A 20,457-nucleotide genomic window follows, 5' to 3' on the forward strand; every position below is an offset into this window, starting at 1 on the left:
GCACAAAAGAGCCACAGGCAGTACCGAAGCTGTATTAGAAGCCATTGCTGGTGCTACTATGCATAGAAATGTGTGGGTGCAGTAGAGCGTGATGTAAAAAATGCATGAATTCCCTGTCTGACGGTTCACACCGCTGTCTCATGGCCAGGGATTGAAAAGATCAAGGACTATATATGAAATCTAATTTCTGAAAAGGAAAGATTACAAAAAAAAGATCTGCCTTTTTTGAGGAAAAAAAGATTATATTTGTCGCCCAGTGCGTAATTAAAGACGTGATGTGTATTTATTTACGGACACTCGTTTCACAGTTAACACTGTTGTCTGTGTTTGTAACTTCTTAAGCTTGAAGAGTGCTGGGTTTTTTTTATCTACTTCTGCTTTTTTGATCTCATTGTATTCATGTCTCTCAACACTTAACTACAGGCGTGAAATTTAACATGCTGTAATTGCATGACACAAGGGGTGTTTGTGGATGAAGAAGTTGTTCAAGCAGATGTGAACCACTCTGCCTAGCTACATCAGCAATTCAAAGCAGGCAACGAGGGAGAAGAAGAAAGAGAGAGAGAAAGGAGTGAATATAAGTAGCAGAATCAAGGTGTGTGTATCTGCGAGTGATATTATTTTGCCGCGTTTCTTTCAATTAAAAATACAACGAGAGCCTTTTGAGACACATGGTCTTTATTTTGAATTCTCTTATTGCATATATAAATAAATTAGCCACAATGTTACAATGTAAACATATGCTTGCCTATTACAGATGACCTACAAAAACATACTAATGATTTTATTCTTATGAGAGTTTTGGCCAAAAAGAGCTTTTTCATTCCTTTTGACCTGACCCTCTCCTGGATCTCATACACTGGGGGTCTGTTTTTCCTCCACCTCCACTTGTTAGTTCTACATTCATTCTTCCCTCAGTACTCTACAATCCACAGCGAAACTAGGTCAGGAGGACTAAGGATGCGTTTCATTAGTAGTTCCACTGCCCCTCAGCCCTTGATATTACGTAAGAGCGTACGGCCACTTGGAGAGCAGAGGGAAAGTGGGTGGGGGAGGAGCGGGGGATTTAAATGGAATGCACTTGCCCTTGTAGTCAGTAGTCATGATGGATCGTCAACCAGTTATGTGTGCAGCGTTTTATTGTGCCTTGCAGGTACTTGACAATAACATTTCCTTTGAATGATTGCATAACGTCTGCATTCGGTAAGTAGGCTTGAAATATTCAGAACTGTCTCTTGTGAGCTTAGAAAAGCAGCATAAATTCTGTAGTCTACAATACAATATCGGGAATAACTAGTTTTATTGGGAAAAACTACATAGACAACAGCCTAACTGGGTTACTTTAATTCAAGTATATAGTAATTGCAATGAGATTATTAGATTATAATTAATTGCAAGTGTAATCAATCAAATCATATGGTAGCATCAAGCTATTATACATACATAGGTCACTTTGGATAAAAGCGTCTGCTGAATAAATGTAATGTGATACAGTTTACTTAGTATTCAAAAGCATGTCAGATGGTGACATTTATTTTTCCCACTGAAACAAGGTTACAACATGTTGCTTTCTAATTCCAACAATAAAATGAAAGCAGGTACTAATGACCACTGTACTTGTGTCACAGTTTTAAACTATGTCAGTGGCATCATACTGATTTTATTCTGTCTTTCGAGACATCAACTATTCATTATGCTGTGGTGAACACTTCAGTACCATTGCTGAAGTTGTATTTTGATTTGGATGACTTGAGGAGAGATTTCTCAATCACACATGGTGCTGGGAATATGATGACGGCACCAGTATGAACCGACAAGACCCATGGCTGGGAACCTGAGCTGGAGATTCTCATCTTCCTTTTTTGGCTGGCTCATGGGACATCCTACAGTGTGGTTTGCCGTGCCTTTGCTGTCCATAAGGTGGCACAGAAGATAGTGGAATAGAGGATGCACCGTATCCAATTCCCCAAGCCCCATGAGCTGGATGCAGTTGGACAAAATTGCTGCACTAGCACAGTAAGATACCTTTAAAACCTGTGTGGGTGGAACTGATGGGTGCCGCATTAGGATCAAGGTACCTGCAGGTCCTGCCTCCAAAGACTATCTGAACAGTTGTTCCATTCCATCCAGCTACAGGCAGACTGTGACAGTAGTAGTAAGTTTTTCTTTCTTTCTCTCTTTTTCTTACTTTCGCAGGCTACTTTGGATCAGTCCACAACAGGAGTGCTCAAAAACAGTCCCCTCCTCACAGATCTGTTGTACCCTCCTGCAGGTTACTTCCTTATATGGGATGGTGGGTACCCCTACACGGAGTAGCCATGCTGCATCCTACACCCTATAGGGAACCACTGCAGGGAAGTGTCCAGGAGCGCTATAAGTGCCACCTTGCGAAGGCCCTCTGTATCATAGGGCGAGCCTTTGGCATGATGAAAACAAGGTGGCGCAGCATTTTCTTCAAGGTCCTGGAGATGGATCCTTCATTTGTACCTGAAATAATAACCTGCTGTGCATCCCTCCATAACATCTGCTTGGGAGTTTGGGACATTGAGGAGGCTGTGCAGGATGCATGGAGGGACAATGTGGATCAAGCCTCTTATGCTGTTGAGGTCAGTAGTGCAAGGTCTTGGAATCAAAACATTACTGTCTTTTTTACTTCTTTTTTTTTCGCTAATCCAGAGTAACATGCCTTCTCTCTTACAGGTCAGTAATGCAGCTGCTGGACCACGATTATTGATAATTGGACACATATGTAAATAGCGCACACATGTAAATAATTGCAATGTTTCTTTTATTTCTTTCATGTCTTTTTTTTTGGGTTCATCTCAAAATATTTGGACAAAGGCAAAAGAAAATTCTGTCTGGAGACAATTTGATCACTAATAACAAAAAAACCCTTAAAAATGAATTAATCTCCATTGGAGACAAAAAATAAATAAATAAATAAAAAAATCACATTTTCCCAACCATTTTTTCAAATAGTTGAATTATCCTCTCATTCTGAGCCTCAAGGCGTGTGTATCTGCCTTCTTCTCGATTCCCTTCTTGGAGTACAGCTCGCAGAAGTGGATCTATTCTACCAGGCTTTGCGGGGGGGCTGGATGTTTCCCCTCACTGGAAGCAGCCTTGGTCCCTCACTCCTGCCTGGCTGAGGCTGTGTGGATGGGGTCTGGCTAGGTGGTGGAGGTGGGGTCCCCCCCTCACATTGGATTTCAGGGGGCCCTTTCAGTCAGCTGGCTGTGTTGAGTTGGTCTTCCCCTGTGCATGAGGCAATGGGTACTAGAGGAGTTATGGATGGTCTTGAGCCAATTGTTGCCTGTGTCCTGAGCAATTTCCCCTCCAAACCCATCATCTGCACTAGTTTCCCATTGGCAAAGAAACACAGAACAAGATGACAACATACATGTGAAATGCTTGCCACAAATGCAAGGTTTTATAACAAAAAAGACATGCAACATGTCTTTATTTGGAATCATTTAGCAAAACGACAGTAATATGTAAGATAAAGTGATTCAATGATGCTCCAATTTAATATAAAACAACAGTCACTCCATGGCCTGTTTAGAGGCATTGCGCTTCCCTATGAAGAGGCTCTCATCGGAGCTTCTCAACCTAATGAAGAGCTCTGTCTCTTCTTCTGACCATTAAATAGCATTAAAACATAAACAATCACTATTGAATGGCCTACTAACATTACTATAATGTGAAATGGTGTGCAAAACAACATAATGAACTAACATGGAAGTTCTAAATGCAAATAATTGGGAATCGTAACATTCCAGAGAAGTAATTACATAAAGCAAATTCCTTAGCATGATAAAATTGAATTTCAACATGATTACTCTGATTATCTAGATATTATTACTTACACTTGTAGATTGTTTGCTCAGACATTCTTTCTGTTTCTTCCAATCACAAGCATCTGTTTTGAATACTGTAAATCAGCATCTTGTTGGCGTCATAGCGCAAAACTGCAATGCAATGCGCACTGATTAATCTGCATTGCTGATTGACCATTGATGATGATTTGCTTCCTCAGCTCTCGAAGGGTCGATCTCGCGAAGTTCACTTGAGTTTTCCAGAGTTCCCGTCAAGGGCAAGTGCCGAGGGGGAAGTCAACAAGGGCATGTTGAACAACTAATGAAACGCAGCCTACGACTTTCCTTGAGGCAGAAAGAAAGTAAACATCCTGTGTACCTTGATCAGCACGAGGCAGTGTGACGAAAAATCAGATACGAGGAAGTAGAAAAATGTTGAAAGAGGGGAACAATCACAAACTTAAGATTTGTGGGGGAAAGCACCATCGGTATTTTCTTTGCATAGAATTTATTTGGGCGTCCCATCCAAACAGATTTGCTCAGATTTTTTGCGACATGCAGCTCGTCATGACAGATGGCCAATTCAGAGCAAGTTGTATATTTTTGGTTGCTGTGAGTGTGTGTGTGTAATGTTTTCCTTCTGTAAATATCTTGGGATGTTTGGTTTGTGAAGAACAGGGAATTTAGTTTTACGCAGTACAAACAATCTTCCTTTTTGGTAGAGTCTCAACCCAACTCCATCCAGTGTAAACCACCTTCAAATAAATTCTCAACCTGTAGGAAAGACTGAGCATCTACACAATCCAATTAAACTGTCCTGAAGAAAGCCTTTGTGAAATGTGATGTTCAAATTTCGTTGAGACTTAATCAAGAGCTGTGGTGGTTCAACTTTAAGGGAATTTTTAGGGCAGTATTCATGTTATGAAGGTAGACATTGTTTTTACCTGTCTACTCTCTATGCACCCAAAATTATCTACGTTGAACCTGCTAGCTGTCCTGTCTTATAACATCTTATCTGAAAATAAAGCTACTCAGCTAATTGATTAATAAGGACAAATTTAAAAAGTATGAGTGTAAATGTTGACATGTATGATTTCTGTTATAACAAAACATGGTTGTAATTCTATTTTAATTTATAATAATGTACTACAACACTTGGAGGGATTACTCTTCAATACACTGCAAGAACACTGCTGTTTCCTTATTTCCATGTCATCTACATGGATCATTAACTAGTGAGGATGTTTACTTTTTGCTTGGAACATACAGCTTTAGCCATTAGTGCATGTACTTTCTTTATCATGATGACTGACTTCTGACAAGTTCATCCTGTTAATTACAGTCTGGCCAGTTACAGACACTGTGATGTTGGCTGATAGGTTGGTTGAATTTCTGGTTGAATGTCACTGGTTGTTGTAGCTATTGTCAGTTTTAAGACTTTAACTTAAAACTGCCAATATGAGTAAATTAACGTAGGTAGGGGATTCATAATACAAACTGATAAATTCATTTATGGCCTTGTCTTTTGTTGCAACAATAATAATAACTGTATTTAGCACTTTTCAAAGAGAATAAAACAAACTAAAAGTCATAAAAACTAATCAAATCATAAAAACACAAATAGAGTAAAATGAACTAAGCAACACTGGATAAATGTTCATTTCATTTTTCTGGGCTGACAGTCAAAGCCACCAACTGTCCAGTCATGATAAATATCGTCCTTGGCGAAATAAGTGACTCAGGTCTCTTTTTTTTTTAAATTAACTGCCACTTCGGAGAAGATGATTAAGTCAGATAAGCAGCCTGTGGCTTGACTTGACACTGTTCTGACAAATTAAGAACAAGTGCACCACTGCAGATAAGGAATTAAATGAGTATTACCCCAGGAAAATAAGAAGAGTGCCTTGCTGGTTGAGTGAATTAAATTATACCAAGTACAGCAGATGTACTGCTGACTAAAACAGAAATATCTGACCTGCTTCTTCACCGAGTTAGCTAAATGATACACAAATATTCCTCACTCTCCACCTCAAGCTGATATGTGGTGAGTGTTCTGGCGCAAAATGGCTGCCGTGCATCAACCAGGTAGGTGCTACACCCCCTTCACTGTGAAGCACTTTGGTTATCAAGATAAAGCTCTATGACAATGAATCAGAGCTATAATTACATGTGCAAGAGAGCACCTTGGGAGGGAAATGATCAAATTTGAAGTCGTGATGTGAGCAGGAGGTTTGTACCTTTTCCGTAGGAGTATGTGAAATTCAGAGCTCCGTAGGCTGGTAATGGATACATAAGGCAGCTCAAACTCCTGCAGCTTCCGCACGACTAAGAGAGAGACACACACAGAACGACAGAAGGAGAGAGAGAGAGAGAGAGAGTAAGGAACAAGTGCAGCGGTACAGTGAAGTCCCAAGGACATTTGGATAATGATGGTAACAGCAAACAATGAGGGATGGAAGAACTCCATCTGGACGGACCCCAGCAGGGTAGAACTTTTTTTGTGTGTGTGAGTATTTATATGTGAAAAGACATAATGGTCTGTGTTTCTGTGTGTCCATGCTCATCTGCAGCTGTTTCATTATAGCCCATTCCCTCAGGAGAGTACAGGAGATCTCAGGTGTTGCTGCTGCTGCTGTGTTTTAAGGCATCTATAACTGCAACACTAAAAATCAAATGACTAAAACAGTGCTTTAGCCTGCCATTAGGTTTGTAAAATTGTTTACTCCTTTATGGGCAGAAATGTTGTGTACAGGAAGCAGAGAAAACATGCTGTGTACTTTGATGTTGGAAATCTCAGCAGGAATGAAAAACACAGATACAAACTGAATGCTTAAAATGTTTTTTGAATATTCCTCGACAAACTAAATTGTCAGTGGGAAACTGCACAAAATAACCCCCCAAAAACATAAAATGCAGATAAGAAGACACTATTCCTTCATTCCTTCTTGACATGTCTTTGCATATTTTACAGCATATATTGATTTACACACAGATGTCTGGGAAACTTACTGCCTGTCAGAGAGGAACTGAATTCTTCTAACCATCTAGTTATGTCAATACTCCCACCACCAGTTGTGTTTGATCCCAGGCCTGCTGCGCCAGATTTATTCTAGCAGTCGAGTCGTATTTACCACCTGGACCTTTTCTTTCATACGGCTCCGATTTTCAGATTCAAACTGTGCCAAGAATATACACAACATGGCTGCAATATTTTTCAAGCTGTGCATACTAAAAGAACGTTGTCTCTGGCAGGTAATATTACGTCCGACCCCTCTCACGTTTTATTTGAAGAATATCAGCTTTTGCATTCAAACAGAAGATTTAGAGTCCCACTGGCTCGACTGAACAGACTGCGGAACTCTTTTGTTCCTCAGTCTGTCAAACTGTTAAATCAGAGTTTGGGTTCTAAGTAGGCCTCAGTGTTCCTGTGTGGATTAAGTACTGAATGTTAAAGGGAGTGATTTAATTGATGCACTGCAGCCACTTATTCGTCTGATGTAATATATGTTGTAGTATTTGTTTTATTGTTTGGTTAAATGCTGTCTTTTGTCATTTATGCGAAACAGTGTACGTGTTGGGAAGCAAGACAAATTTCAGAAGAATATTAATGATAATAAAGTCAAATCGAATCAATATTTACAGATTCCTCCAAGTTCACCTGGCACCGTTTTCAGCCTGGAATGGATTTGGCGTGAGGAGAGGGAAGGGGGGGGGGGGGGGGGGGGGGGGGGAGCATTTGGCAGATGGACAATGAGAAAAGAGAAGAACCCCTGGGACTGAGGGGGGGGATTTGACCCAACGGGGTTGTGATGGAATGGAAATAAAAAATGATTGGAAAACTGAAATATCTCGATATGGAAAGCTTCATATCTGCATCCCTGTGGTGTTATTTGCAACACCAATTTGCAAAAACACAATTTAATGGATTATTTTATGCTGTCTTCTGCCTGTGTGTTGACTTTTGAAACTTCATTTGTTAACAGTGAGTGGTCGTGGTTGCACGTGTTGTTGGAAGTAAGATAATGGCCAAATAACAGCCTAATCAGAAGTTAGCTTATGAATGCAAAGCCACTTTACAGTAGTAAGTAGAGCTTAAACCACAACAAATACTGTACATTCTCAAACTGGAAACACTGCACAACTCTCGTCACTCTTAACACTGCACAACTGTTTTGCATGAACATGCCAACAAACACACAAAGCTTGGCTCTGGCTCTCACCGGGTTTCTGAGCACCTAGTAAATGAACTTTAGCCAAAGATACAGCGAGAACTCAGAAATAAGATATAGCTCTCATGATGTGCCTCAGTTCTTCTTTTTTAATTAAACTACAGTGCATCTCCAAACTGTGAGACAGATAAACTGAGCTGTTGGATTATTGCTGGAGCAGACTTTACGTAAAGCCGTAGAGATTATTAGATCATTAACAGTAAAGATATTCTTCAGAAGGGCTTGACAAAGCTTTTAATTCATACTCTTACTTTTTTTGTTTCTGTCTTTGGAATAGAATAATCTGTTCTCAAAGTTCTGCATGATTTGTGTGTCTTCTGACAGTGACCTTGACTGACTTGATAAAGTAGTCTATATTTACATTATTTTATCAAAGAGCTCAGAGTACTGCATGTTTAGTTTGCCGTGATAAACAACACTGGAACTTGAAACCCAAGGTGCCTTTTATCAGAAATGTCTGAAAATACGTTCCAATGTGAGCGGTAATTAATTACTTATCTACTTTATGGATCTTTCTAATGAAATATTTTTCTTATTCAGTGAAGGTTAGTAGTTGTTTAACTTACATGTTAAACCTCCGTCCACACCTTCGCGGACAAGGAAGAGACTGAAGTAACCCACAAGGTCGTCTGGGAGATCAAGCTTTGTGGCAACAGCCTGTGGACACATAAGAGAGAGATGGAGTTCATTCTCACAATCAAATTCCATTAATTCATTCCTTCATCTGATTTATATTTTTCAGCGAGATGTGAGAAATGAGGATAAAACTGATTGTGGACAGATAGCAGAAAAGAAACAGCCCAGTTTGAAGTGGAAAAAGGCAAATCTCGACTAAAGATTGTAATATTTAGTAGATCAAAAACTGAGATATAACTACAAACATACTTAAAAATACACTGGAACAGTGAGATACATCATCCACCCTCCTCTCCATCTCTGTACATTATGTGGTGTGTTTCAATCCCTTCAGAAAATCAATCTTACAGTCACACTAATATGATAAATTAAACTAGTCCCCAGTCCCCACAGTACTTTGTTTGGCCAATAATCCCATTCATTCATACAAAGTGTACCTTGTTCTCCTATTATACAACAAACTGTACAGGGACAGATTTTAGATGAAGGCTTTTGCGAATGTTTTGAGGTGTTAAACAAGACTTATATTGACTCCTTTAAACTTGAATGAATGTGCTTTGTTTGTGCAGCTAACTTGATTAGAAACCTGAATTTCCTGATTCGGAAATTAAAAAAAAACATGAGCACAAAAACAGCCAGTAGTATCCAGTAGTTCCAGTAATATACTTTTAGTACAGAATACATGAGAAAGGCCAACTGAAGTCTGAATTTTTATTACCCGTACAATCATTACTATTACATTTCCAAATCGAAGGATGGTCTTCTCTGGGACAACCCTGACACAAAAATCAATGTGTGCTGATTTGTGTTTAGTAGTACCATTTCTTCTTTGGCCTGTTTTTAACTCCTTTAATTAAACTGAAAAACAACAACATAGCAAAACCTCAAAAATGTGGCATTTCTAGTCACATAAATAATCAAACAAACACACACATTGAGAAACCATGTTGTTATTAAGATATACTCTGCTCTAAGATCTGCTGTGGTAAACAGCGGTTAACTGTGGTTAAACTTTCAAAGCGCACTTTAAGAGCGCTTTTAACATCAACAGCTTGATTTACAGCCAAGAGCGACAAAGGACATCATGATGAAACATGGTGATGTTTACTGTGATGAGTAATTTTAGCGTGTGTGTGGTTGTGAGCTATCAGTGTTTTTTATGGTCAGTCAAGAGCAGAGGTGAAGTGGATGTACTAAAAGGTTTGGTCACAGTCACTACCTGATCTATAAAAAAAAAACATGTTGAAATTGGTCAAGGGTGTCTTGTTTTAATGTATTTGCAAAAAAAATGTAATTTTATTGTTCCTATAGGTCAAGGAATGCCTTTGTGATTTGACCCGTCAAAGGTTTATTCCATTTTTATGTTTGGTGCAACTTCCAAACCTTTTCTAAATGCTGTTTAGTGTCTTGTGCTTTGTTTTTTTCCCCCTTCATGATTTTTAATTTGTTAGATCGAAGAAGCCCAGACTTCAAAAAGTCCTTGGAGCGTTGTTTTAGTGAAGGGGGTCCATATAAATGTGACTTAATTTGATTTGCAACATTTACTGTCTGTAAAGCATCAGAGCTTACAGAGAAGTCTACAGCAATATTGCTTGCATGAAGGGAGTCCCAGGTGTCTGTCAGCACTGTTATTAACAACAGAGATCGAATGCCTTTAGTTAAACAGACACAAAACGCTGCAGAGATCCATAACACACAGTAAAAACCTTTGATGATGTTAACCTTATCAAGACTTCTGGCCACTTGAGTCAACCAGCAATAGCACCAGCTGTGAACATAATTACAGTATATTGCTATACACTAAAGAGATTATTTACTATATGGATCTAATCATATACAGAGGTGCATCTGTTTCTACAGACAGCTGTTGAGTGGATTGAAATATTAGCCATGTTGCACTCTTGATAGCACCCTAATCACACTTTTTTTTAAACAAGTGTTTAATTTATGTAGCTGTTTAATATCAAATTAAAATCACAAATCTATGTTAGGTCTTTAACAAAGGACACTCCAGCACTTACATCAAGGACATCCTCTGTCTGATCTGAGGTCAGAATGTTGACTGTAACCTTCTGACCGTTGGAGAGACAGATGTCTAGAGCGACGTCTTCTGTGGGAATCTGCTGCGTCTCCTGTGGGAATGACACAAAACACAACAGGCTCACTTTCACGATTCAAATCATGGTTAAGGCTACGTGTTTTCATTCTTGTTGCGTCTTGTGACTTTTGTTGTTGAGCAACAAGAGAAGTAGTGTAGAAAAAAAAAAAGGGGTGGTCAGAGCGGAGGTGAACATCAAGTAGGTCAGGCACAAAACATACTAGTTACTTAGACTTCTGTCAAAGCGGTCCAATGAATGTGATCAACTTTCAACACTGATGTCGAGAGCGGCTGTAGCATTTCAGGGGTTGTGATTGGAATCCAAGTTCATTCACCAAGTGCAAAGTGTTAATTTCAGTGACACAATTAATGCATTTTTTTAATTTGAAACTGGCGGGAAAAAACACAAAATAAATAGGGGTCTTGATGAGAATTACTGCCATCCAAAAACAAAATTAAAGCTTGACTTTGTTTACTGGCAGAGACAGATCACAAGACATACTGTACATTAGGAACTGATTAAAGATTAAATTAAAATAAAAAGGAAAAAATATGAGAATTGTGAATTTATTGTGAATTCATTAACAAAAATAGGAGCCATATTAGCCATTACCAATTACAATTTTCATGTTCAGTCACTTGAAGTGACGTCCCATGCAATTATTGTACTATTGCCAGCTCCTGTCATTAGTGCTGCTGTGTTTGTGCTTCTGTTCAAGCCTTAACTGAAAACAAAATCGATGAATAACAGCTAAGGAAACTGAACTGCCAAAACCTATGAATATTTCAAGACTGTAAATAACAGATATTGAGCTGACAAGAAATATGAAATCTTAAACTGGATAACCCCAGCTTCTTGTGTACCCAGGCAGTCTGTCACCACCTCTGCTAAATCATCTCTTATCTTCCCTGTTTCCTCAGCAGGGGGTCTCCAAGTACATCCCCGCCACTAAGGTGCGGATGAAATGACAGCACCGGGTGGTAACTCATCTCCTATTCTGCACCTGCTGTCCTCGCAGTACATAAGGCACTTGGGGGGGAGGGGAGAGAGACAAACGCAGACTCTAATGAGAGAGGAAGACAGAGGAGGAGAAGCAGCATGGGTGCGACCATTGACTGTATGCGACGTGGCTGCAGACGAATGAATCTGTCCATGAAGGTTATTGGATTTACAGCCCCCCCCCCCCTGGCAACGCAGGTCACAGCTTGAATGATGACAAATCAACCTTGCTACATGGTCTGAATAAGTCATTGACGCATCATCAGTTTGAAATTGCCTCTTCAGTCAGGTAACAACAACACACCATGAGTTTGCGTTTTTACAGCATTTTGCTTGAATTTTGTTGCTGCAGAAAAAAGCTTTTTGGCAAATTTAGAGGGGTGAATCATAAAGTGGCTCACGTCTCCCTTTTTTTTTTTTTTTTTTTTTTTTTTTGACATAATGGTTCAAAAAGATCCAGCTCCATCTCAATGCAATTATGTTGCTATATTCGGCAAAAGGTCGCTTTCTCATGAGTTTCACGTCTGATGTAATCATTTCATACATTTCTACATGCAAACCAAACCCAATGTTACACATCTAACCAACAAGTTTACAAGCCTGACTCTAACTCACTGCCAAAAGTAATTACTGAATCAGCCTTTTGGTTCAAGAAGCACGCCCTGTGTCTTAACAGGCCTATTGCTCATGTTAATGCAACAGGAAACGCTGGTCAGATTTGAAAATGATATATAAAAACTATGGCCGCCCCCTGTCAGAGACCCCTAAGTCGACTGAGAGTCTTCAAGTCAAGCAGTCTTTTTTTTTTGTCAATCAAATCTTAAATTGCAAGTGTTTAATTTGTTTATTTATTCTTCTACACTTAAGATGTATTTATTTTATGTTTAAAGAGAAACACAGTACCCTAATAAGCCTATCCTGTTGAAGACGAGAAGTTATTATTTCAAAACAGACAACTTTCAGGCCTATTGTTTTTATTTTCCATCTAAAAATTATTCCAATCTTAAATAATTTCATTTGTTAATTTATTCTTGTTTAGATTTATTTATTAGTTTTGGCAGTTATTTCATAGCGGGCAATGCTGTGAATTTATTATAAACTGTTTCATTTGTTTACTCATTTACATGTTTTTCATGTTTAAAATGAAATAAAATAGGCTATAAGAGCTTGATTTAAACTGAAATACATATGTGCTGCCTGTTTCATTATTCCAACAAATCCATATGGAAGCCCAACATTAGATGTCAGCAATTCAAATAGGCCGAAATTCAAATCTTGCATCATATGCAGCTGTCTTTTATTGATTTTTAAATGCTCAGAAATATGTTCCCATGACTCTGTTGCATTTAACTGTTAATGTGGTTGAAATCATCACTGAAACTCATGCCAGTGGATTTTCTGATTGCCAGATAATCAATATATAAAAAAAAGAAAGAACAAATAGTCGAATCTTCGTATTGAACAGCCAAATCCGACTGGACTGACAAAATTCTGAGTCGGGTACAGACTTAATAAAAACACCACCAACCTGCTGTGCTTTCCTTAAGAAGCTGTTGAACATCTCGCTTGCTCCAAGCAAGGGATCCTGACGTACTGTGAAAACACAATTTGACAAAACAGTGATGAAAAATTACAGAAACCAAAACAGCAACATGATAACAAAATTAGTCATACTGCATTGTGCGGTGGAATGCAATGAGCAGCAGCAGTCAAGAAGAAAAATGTTTGGTTTAGAATCGATAAATCAGCAATTAGTTAAGGGTATTTTAGTGGATGTTATATAAACATCCTTAAACTGAGCTATTTCGTAATTCCTAATTTTCCTCTTATCATGCAATTTGACTTTGTTGCCGTGAAATGGGCTTGACCTTTCAAAACATTTATCAAGGCAATCAGCTTCACATATAAAAAATTGCGCTTCACGAACTGAAGTTAATAAATACATTAACTTGCCATCTGGCAGAAGTTAAAGTAACTATAAATTATTACAGTCTACAGTTTAATCGTAACGTAGGCCCCGGATTTGGTTAAAGACTTTCCACTTTTGTTGTCTGTTGAGGCAGTTCTCAATTGCACTGCAGTGAATTTCTGCATTATAACTTTGTATGACAATATGACAAAGTATGTGTAGTAGCCTATACACTATTGTCCTTATACAAATTCCTCAAACCGTTTGACAAAATGTCAAAGTTCTGTGAGCCATCTGAGTCAGAGCACATTGTGTTTGTGGCAGTTCATTTTCCATAACTATGTAAAAGCCATGATGTAACCAAGTGAACTCCTAGCCAAGAACACCCTGTGTGCGTATGCTCCCAGACTATGAGCAAATACACACTTGAACAACGCTTCCTTGTTCTGCTGTAACTGCCAGTGCTTGAGAGGATTAAAACAAACCCTCCGCATTGCTGCCAGTTTCACTTATTCATTTGTGTATGCAGAAAGTTCACCCTCGACCCGTTCGCAAAATGTTGGCAACATGCTACAAAACCTCCCAAAATGGGATATGAAACTCGAGTAGCGTTCTTGAACATGATATAAGACTTGGAAAAGAAACCTTTCAAAACAGTCATGAGGCATTTTTACTAAAACAATAACTAGGGCTTCACTGCTGCTGTAAACAGAACAAAAACATGAATTATTCTTCAAAAACATTCATCTTTTCATTTAGAGAAAAGCTAAGTATCCATCCCTGGAGGAGGCACATCATCACGAGAGAGTCCAAACTCATAAAACTTTTACATACACATAACAGATCTGAAATCCTGAGTAATGATTTTCTTTTTTTTTTTTTTTTTTTTTTTTTTAAATCAGGTGTGTCAGCATAACTGCAGTGACTAGTGAGGCTTTGGCTGAGTGTCCCAGCTCACTCTGTGCTCAGATCATCACTTCTTTTGTGAAACTCTTCAGCTTTTATGTGGCATGAAGAAACCAGCGTATGGCTGGACTCCACTCAGACACCAAGCCAACTCATTCTTGTGATTGTTGCGGAGGAGCAAACATTTCAAGGAAATTGTGTTTATTCTGCAAAGTTACACTTTTTCAAAGACAATGTCTTTTCGTTTGTAGTGTTTTTTTCCCCCCCCTTTCACAAAAAGAAAAACAAAATCCCCCCTCACGCTTGAAAAGGAAAAATAATTGTCAGGGCTGTGTGTGCTGCAATTCAGAGAAGAATAGCATCTAATTTAAACACTGACAAAAACGACTATATTGTAGCTGGAATTTCTCAAGCAGAAATGAAATGTGAAATGCAACACAAGCCATCTGTTAAAAAAAAAAAAAAAAAAAAAAAGTCCATTCGGCATGAATAACTTACCAGCCTGCATGTATTTCTCCAGCTGTTCTCGTCTCTGTTCGACCTCAGCAGGAGTCAGTGTGAAGATCTTCTTTGGAGGGAAGGCAGGCACCACATTGCTGCCATATTCTTTCTTTATCTGTTAGTGCCAAACAGAAGATGTGAAACTAAACACAGAGGCTGCAGTGCAGCAGGCTATGCAACCTGTATTTATTATATATGTGCTCATATGATTAAACCTGTTAACTTCAGTACAGAGCAGCAGTCTCTTGAATTAAAGAGTTGTGCATTCATTTTTCTAAGAGGTATGTTCATGCAGTTTGAGATGAATCACAGGTTTATTTTAAGCCCTGTTTCAATGACTAGCTGCCGGAGTTTCCGTGCATAACACACACACAGACACATCTGGAACCCTGAATGTCTCGTCATTCCAAGTTTACTTTGTCTTCCAGCTTCTTGACTCATTTCTTCCCATTTTCTATCATCTGAAGGCTGGTAGCTTTGAACCGTGGAAGTCTTAAACTAAGCCCTCGCTGATCTAAAATCGCACATCAAAAGTGGTTTAATTTTAACCTGCTTGCTGCTGGAGGCAAAAGCGGCACGTCAGGCTCATCATTAGGAATTCACTAACACATTTTTTTCTCATTATGTAAAAAAAAAAACTCAGGTCTTGCACATATGGTACAATGAAGGAAGGCCACTGTCAGTGCTGGAGGAAGAGAGGTGATTTTCACCTCAACATACTGCCCTTTGGTATTTTTCAGTACGTCAGAGCCAGCACTGGTTATACATACAAATCAGCTCTCGTGCCCTTAAGACTGTACGAGCAGATATAGAGACACATAAGAGTCGCTTGACAGAACTCCCTTTTCTCCCTGTGGACTTTAAACAGGATCTGGATCTAGCAGAGGTGTGGCCTCGTTACAACTCTACACAAGGGAAACGATTAACATTCAGATTTTGTCAACAGTAACTGTGTGTGTTTCGGGGTCATGCGTACACCACAGGAAGCACTTAAAGATTGGAGTGTGTCTTCCCCACACCCTGTTGCCAAGCAACGGTAAAACTGTGCGACCGGATAACACTGTCTTGAGGATAGAAATAGCAAAGTTTGGCCCTTGCTTTCTTATTTAATAATGTGTGAAAACAGGGGACAGGGCACTTGTTCTTATGCTATGGCGTATATTTTCTAGCACAAAGAGCTCACAGGTAGTCAGCAACAATAATCCACCTCTTAAAAAACGCATCTCCCTCTTTGACAAGTAAATGAATTTCCACCAATAGCATTACAGAAAAACAATTAGATACTGAATAAACGAATTCGCTAGTAACAGCTCACACAATTAACCGTGGCTCCGTATAAAGTTTCACTGAGGCTTAAGACCAGGCAACCAGAGACTTTCCGACAACATTTCTTTTTCAGATTAAGTTCCTTTTCCCAGCAGGTGAAGTGAAAGAAAGGCCAAGAACATTCCTTCCATGTCACCCACCCCCTCCACCCTCCTCTACAATACCGCCTATTTACATGCAATGGTTTGAACTCTTGGAGGAATAAGAGCAGAAGACATCAAGTCACCGTGGCCGTGATTCAAACCGATGGAAGGCTGGCATATCGACTGTGCGACACAAAAGACGAGTGAAAGGTCACATTTGGTGGATGTTGTGGCATTTAAACAGCGTTCGGTGCACCGTGCATGCAGACCCATCACTTCTGGTCCAACTCATACTGACAGCAAATTAGTAAATAGCGATCGTTAAAGGCTTACCTGTTCGTGGAGGCCGAGAAGTTGACTGTAGCGTACCCGGCAGTGCAGCACACCATTGACATGGATGTTGTAGGCCTGTGGGAGAGAAATTAAAATCTGAGGAGGAAGGCTTTAATAGTGCAGAGGGAATAAACATCAAAAGCTTATATTGATCTGCTTGAAATGCTCGTAGGTGGAACTGCAGACACGAAAATGTCAAGATAAAAGACTCAAACAGATATGTATGGATAGAACTAATATTAAATGTAAAATCACAATCTTGTTTCAAATACAAGCTTGATAAAATAGTTTCCTGTCCAGACTTGATAGTAATCTTGTGGTGAACCTCTGAGAAAAAAAATACTAGTGACATCCTGTACCTTGAGCACTTCTGATTTCACTCAAAGACAGTTCAAAACAACCTCAGTCTCCTTGCATCTCATCTCATCAGTGAGCGTTTCCTCGCTCTGTTTTCATTAGTGAGATCAAACAAATGAAGTGTGAATCAAACCCTACTGACTTCCAAAGGGGGAAAACAGAACCTGCTGAACATTTTCCAATCAAAACAGCTGCTATGATTATGCAGAGGTAAATTAATACAGAGAGCAAAGCTCACATGGGGGAATCTTTAATTCTTTCTGAGACTTGTTTGTTTTGACAGGAGCTATCACTGGATACTCACCCCCACAAAAAACTACCATTTGGAATCAGCAATCACAGAAAGTAAATCTATTTTTAAGTCAGATGCCTTATTAAGTGTTGGGAATGATACTTAACCACATGAAAAACAAAGTGATACTTTAGTTATGCCCTCAGGAGAAGAAAAAATATAGTATTTTAAGCTTGCCCGAAAACAGCCTCACTTACAGAAAAAGCACCCTTTAACTGTAAAACAATGCAATGTTTTCCACAAGGTACCACAAGTCTATTCAAACACCAGCCAACCCTGCAACACAGGATACTGAAAGTGACTATTATTTGTTTTGTGAGCGAAAATGGCTCAAAAATACAACACAGAAACCTTATAAGTATAACACATGATTAAAATATGTCACGGCTTTGAGTAATGTTTTGTTAAAAAACAGTTACTGGCTGCTGCTGATTCCTGGAAAATTTGATACAACATAAAAGGACTTTTGAAGACCACACTGTTGCATGAAACTGCACGTACCATCCACTACTACACTCTTTAGCACCCAAGAAAGTGGTTTACGATCGTGACTGAACTATTTTGTTTTTGACAATAATATTTCCTTCCTCACTGGCTCAGAAATATCAGCTTCCACCAGGCTGTGTACAGCTCTGGACATGGATGAGAGGAAGTGCGCCCTGTATGCTTGTTGAAGCGATTTCCCGTTTGGGTGTCAAGGCAGAAAGTCAGTACTGAAATCTCCTTCACCTTCTGTTTCGATGAATATTTATAGTCAACACGGTGGGTCATCTGTCAAGACTAAAAGAGTTTTGCAGAATCCTGATGGCGTCGTTGCGTGCAGTTGCGCATGCCACTGCTGACCTATACAAGCGATCGATAGGAAAACAGATAAAGTACAAACCAAAACTTCTAGAGGGAAAGAGGAAAGCTACAGAATTTGGAGGAAGGCCAACAAATGAGCAGAAAGATGTGTGCAGTATCCAGGCAGGAAGGAAGAATGAGTATGCAGAATGTGTGACTCTGTTTGACCTGACAAAATACTACCCAGTTTTTTTTTTTTGTGAATTGCAAGCAGTTCAATGAAGGGACAGTTTAACTGGGCATACTTTATGGCTCTTAACACATTAATACTGTATGCCTGCACACTGACTTCAAACCACAAATTGATTTAAAGAGGTTTAAATCCCAGTTAAATCTGTATCAGGTCAACCTGACGAAGATCAGAATTGGATTACAATGTTTATTCAAACATATTTGTAGTTTAGAGTCAGTGTGCAAGTGTTATCTGTTTCACCGATGTTGTTTTCTAGTTGCACTGCACCTACATGTGATGTGCATACACTTTTTCTAATAAGAGAGTGTATCTGAACACATTTGGAAAATGTTTATTTGCTCACTACCAGATACAGGCTGATACAGGCATGCAGTTGGTCATGACCCCCATTGCATTGCAACACTAAACTGAAGCAGGTTAACTTGTTCATATCTAAGCCCTAACTTATTCCTAATCCAAAGTAAATGAGTCACCGTCATTCACTATAATGCCAAAGTCTCTTTTACACACCCCCAAACAAACTGTAAAAGAGAAGAAGATAGAAGTGTACCAGACAACAGGAAGTGTGCGCACTCAAAAACAAAGATTTGTCTGTGCTTGCACTGGAATAGCACCATATTTAAAAAACTGCAGCCCTTGTTATTCTAAAAAGCCCTGTGCAAACTCGGCAGATTCTGTGCCCTGCTGGTTCCAAGGTACACAGCCCATCTCTCAGCATTATAATCAAGCAAAGTCCCTTCCTGTAGACTGGTTTACAGGAAGGGTCACAATGACAGTCACACGACTGCCAGCTGAGAGGTGAAAAGCCGTTCTTTCCCACTGCTGTACAGACGAAAAAAAAAAAAATAGTGCCCAGCCAGGTAGAAAACAGCCAGAGGTGACACGTATTGACTTTAAACAGCAAGAGTAAGTGTTTGCAGAACAATATGGAGGGGAAAAAACATGACAATAGTTCCGTTTCAAGTTGAAAATCCCTGCACAACTTCTTCTTCTTAAAAAAAGTATGTCACTAGGTTGATTTCCAAAGATAATTCTGTACTTCTCTGTGCAGCAGGAACACTGAAGACAGACACGTTCAAATATTAATAAGCTTATTCCAAGATTTTTTTTTTTCCTTCTTCTTTGGAGCACATGGAGTCAAGATGGGAAATAGTCATTCACAGGTGTGTGACATTGAGAACAGCTAGTGTGATGTCACATGGAAATCAGATGTTGCAGATGTTATTTCAAAGCATCTGGAGAGTATGAGAGAAGCTGTGTTCTTCTATATAGCATCTGACACAAAAACGGTTTTGACAACGAATATATACCTAATGTTCTAAATGGATCCAAGATTATTTGTTGTGGTGCTGTTATTCGTTATACATAGCGGACGGGAAATAAACTTGAACCCAAGCTGTTCCCTAGCAACATAATGACTTCTGTTCATGTACAGCCCCGGCATGTTAATAGACGCACATTCACACAAATGCTGTTTCTAAATCATCAAGCTACATAAAAAACAGAAGAAATTATTTGAGTTGCCAGTTCCTCTTTGGATCAGTACTGTCACACATTAGCACATATGTGTCTGTGGCTGGCGTTCACACCAAACAAACCGTCACAAAGGCTCAAAATGTTTTATATCTGTAATACTTCACTATAGATGTCCTTGACCAACCTCCATGAATCATACTCTCTGAACATTACAGTGCATCTCTGCCAATGTATCTGTCAAGGCAATGCAATGAGTATTACCTTTCAACCATAATGGCTATTCAGGGTGCTTTAGATAAGGCATAAAAACAACATGTAAAAGACAATAAGAAAGAGAGCAGAGTGAAAGAAAATAAACACATAGTTAGTCTCAGGGAGGCTGCTCTACAACCAAGTGAGACGATGGGAGCCACAGATTATTTCTACTCTTGATATGCTGTCAAGACACGGCTGTGTTTAG

At 39.2% G+C, this 20,457-nt stretch overlaps 1 protein-coding gene across 1 annotated transcript in view; it reads right to left on the reverse strand.

Annotated features, from left to right (window-relative positions):
- Positions 1-20,457, reverse strand: part of snx17 (sorting nexin 17) — a 29,630-nt gene that overhangs the window by 7,586 nt on the left and 1,587 nt on the right. The window contains exons 2-7 of the mRNA XM_067573014.1: positions 16,837-16,911; positions 15,092-15,209; positions 13,307-13,371; positions 10,702-10,812; positions 8,611-8,701; positions 6,053-6,140 (exon numbers count right to left, since the gene is read on the reverse strand). Coding sequence (XP_067429115.1) covers positions 6,053-6,140; positions 8,611-8,701; positions 10,702-10,812; positions 13,307-13,371; positions 15,092-15,209; positions 16,837-16,911 — 548 coding nt within the window. The remainder of the gene's footprint in view (positions 1-6,052; positions 6,141-8,610; positions 8,702-10,701; positions 10,813-13,306; positions 13,372-15,091; positions 15,210-16,836; positions 16,912-20,457) is intronic.

The sequence above is a fragment of the Thunnus thynnus genome, chromosome 18 (assembly GCF_963924715.1).
Source record: "Thunnus thynnus chromosome 18, fThuThy2.1, whole genome shotgun sequence".
Lineage (NCBI taxonomy): Eukaryota > Metazoa > Chordata > Actinopteri > Scombriformes > Scombridae > Thunnus > Thunnus thynnus.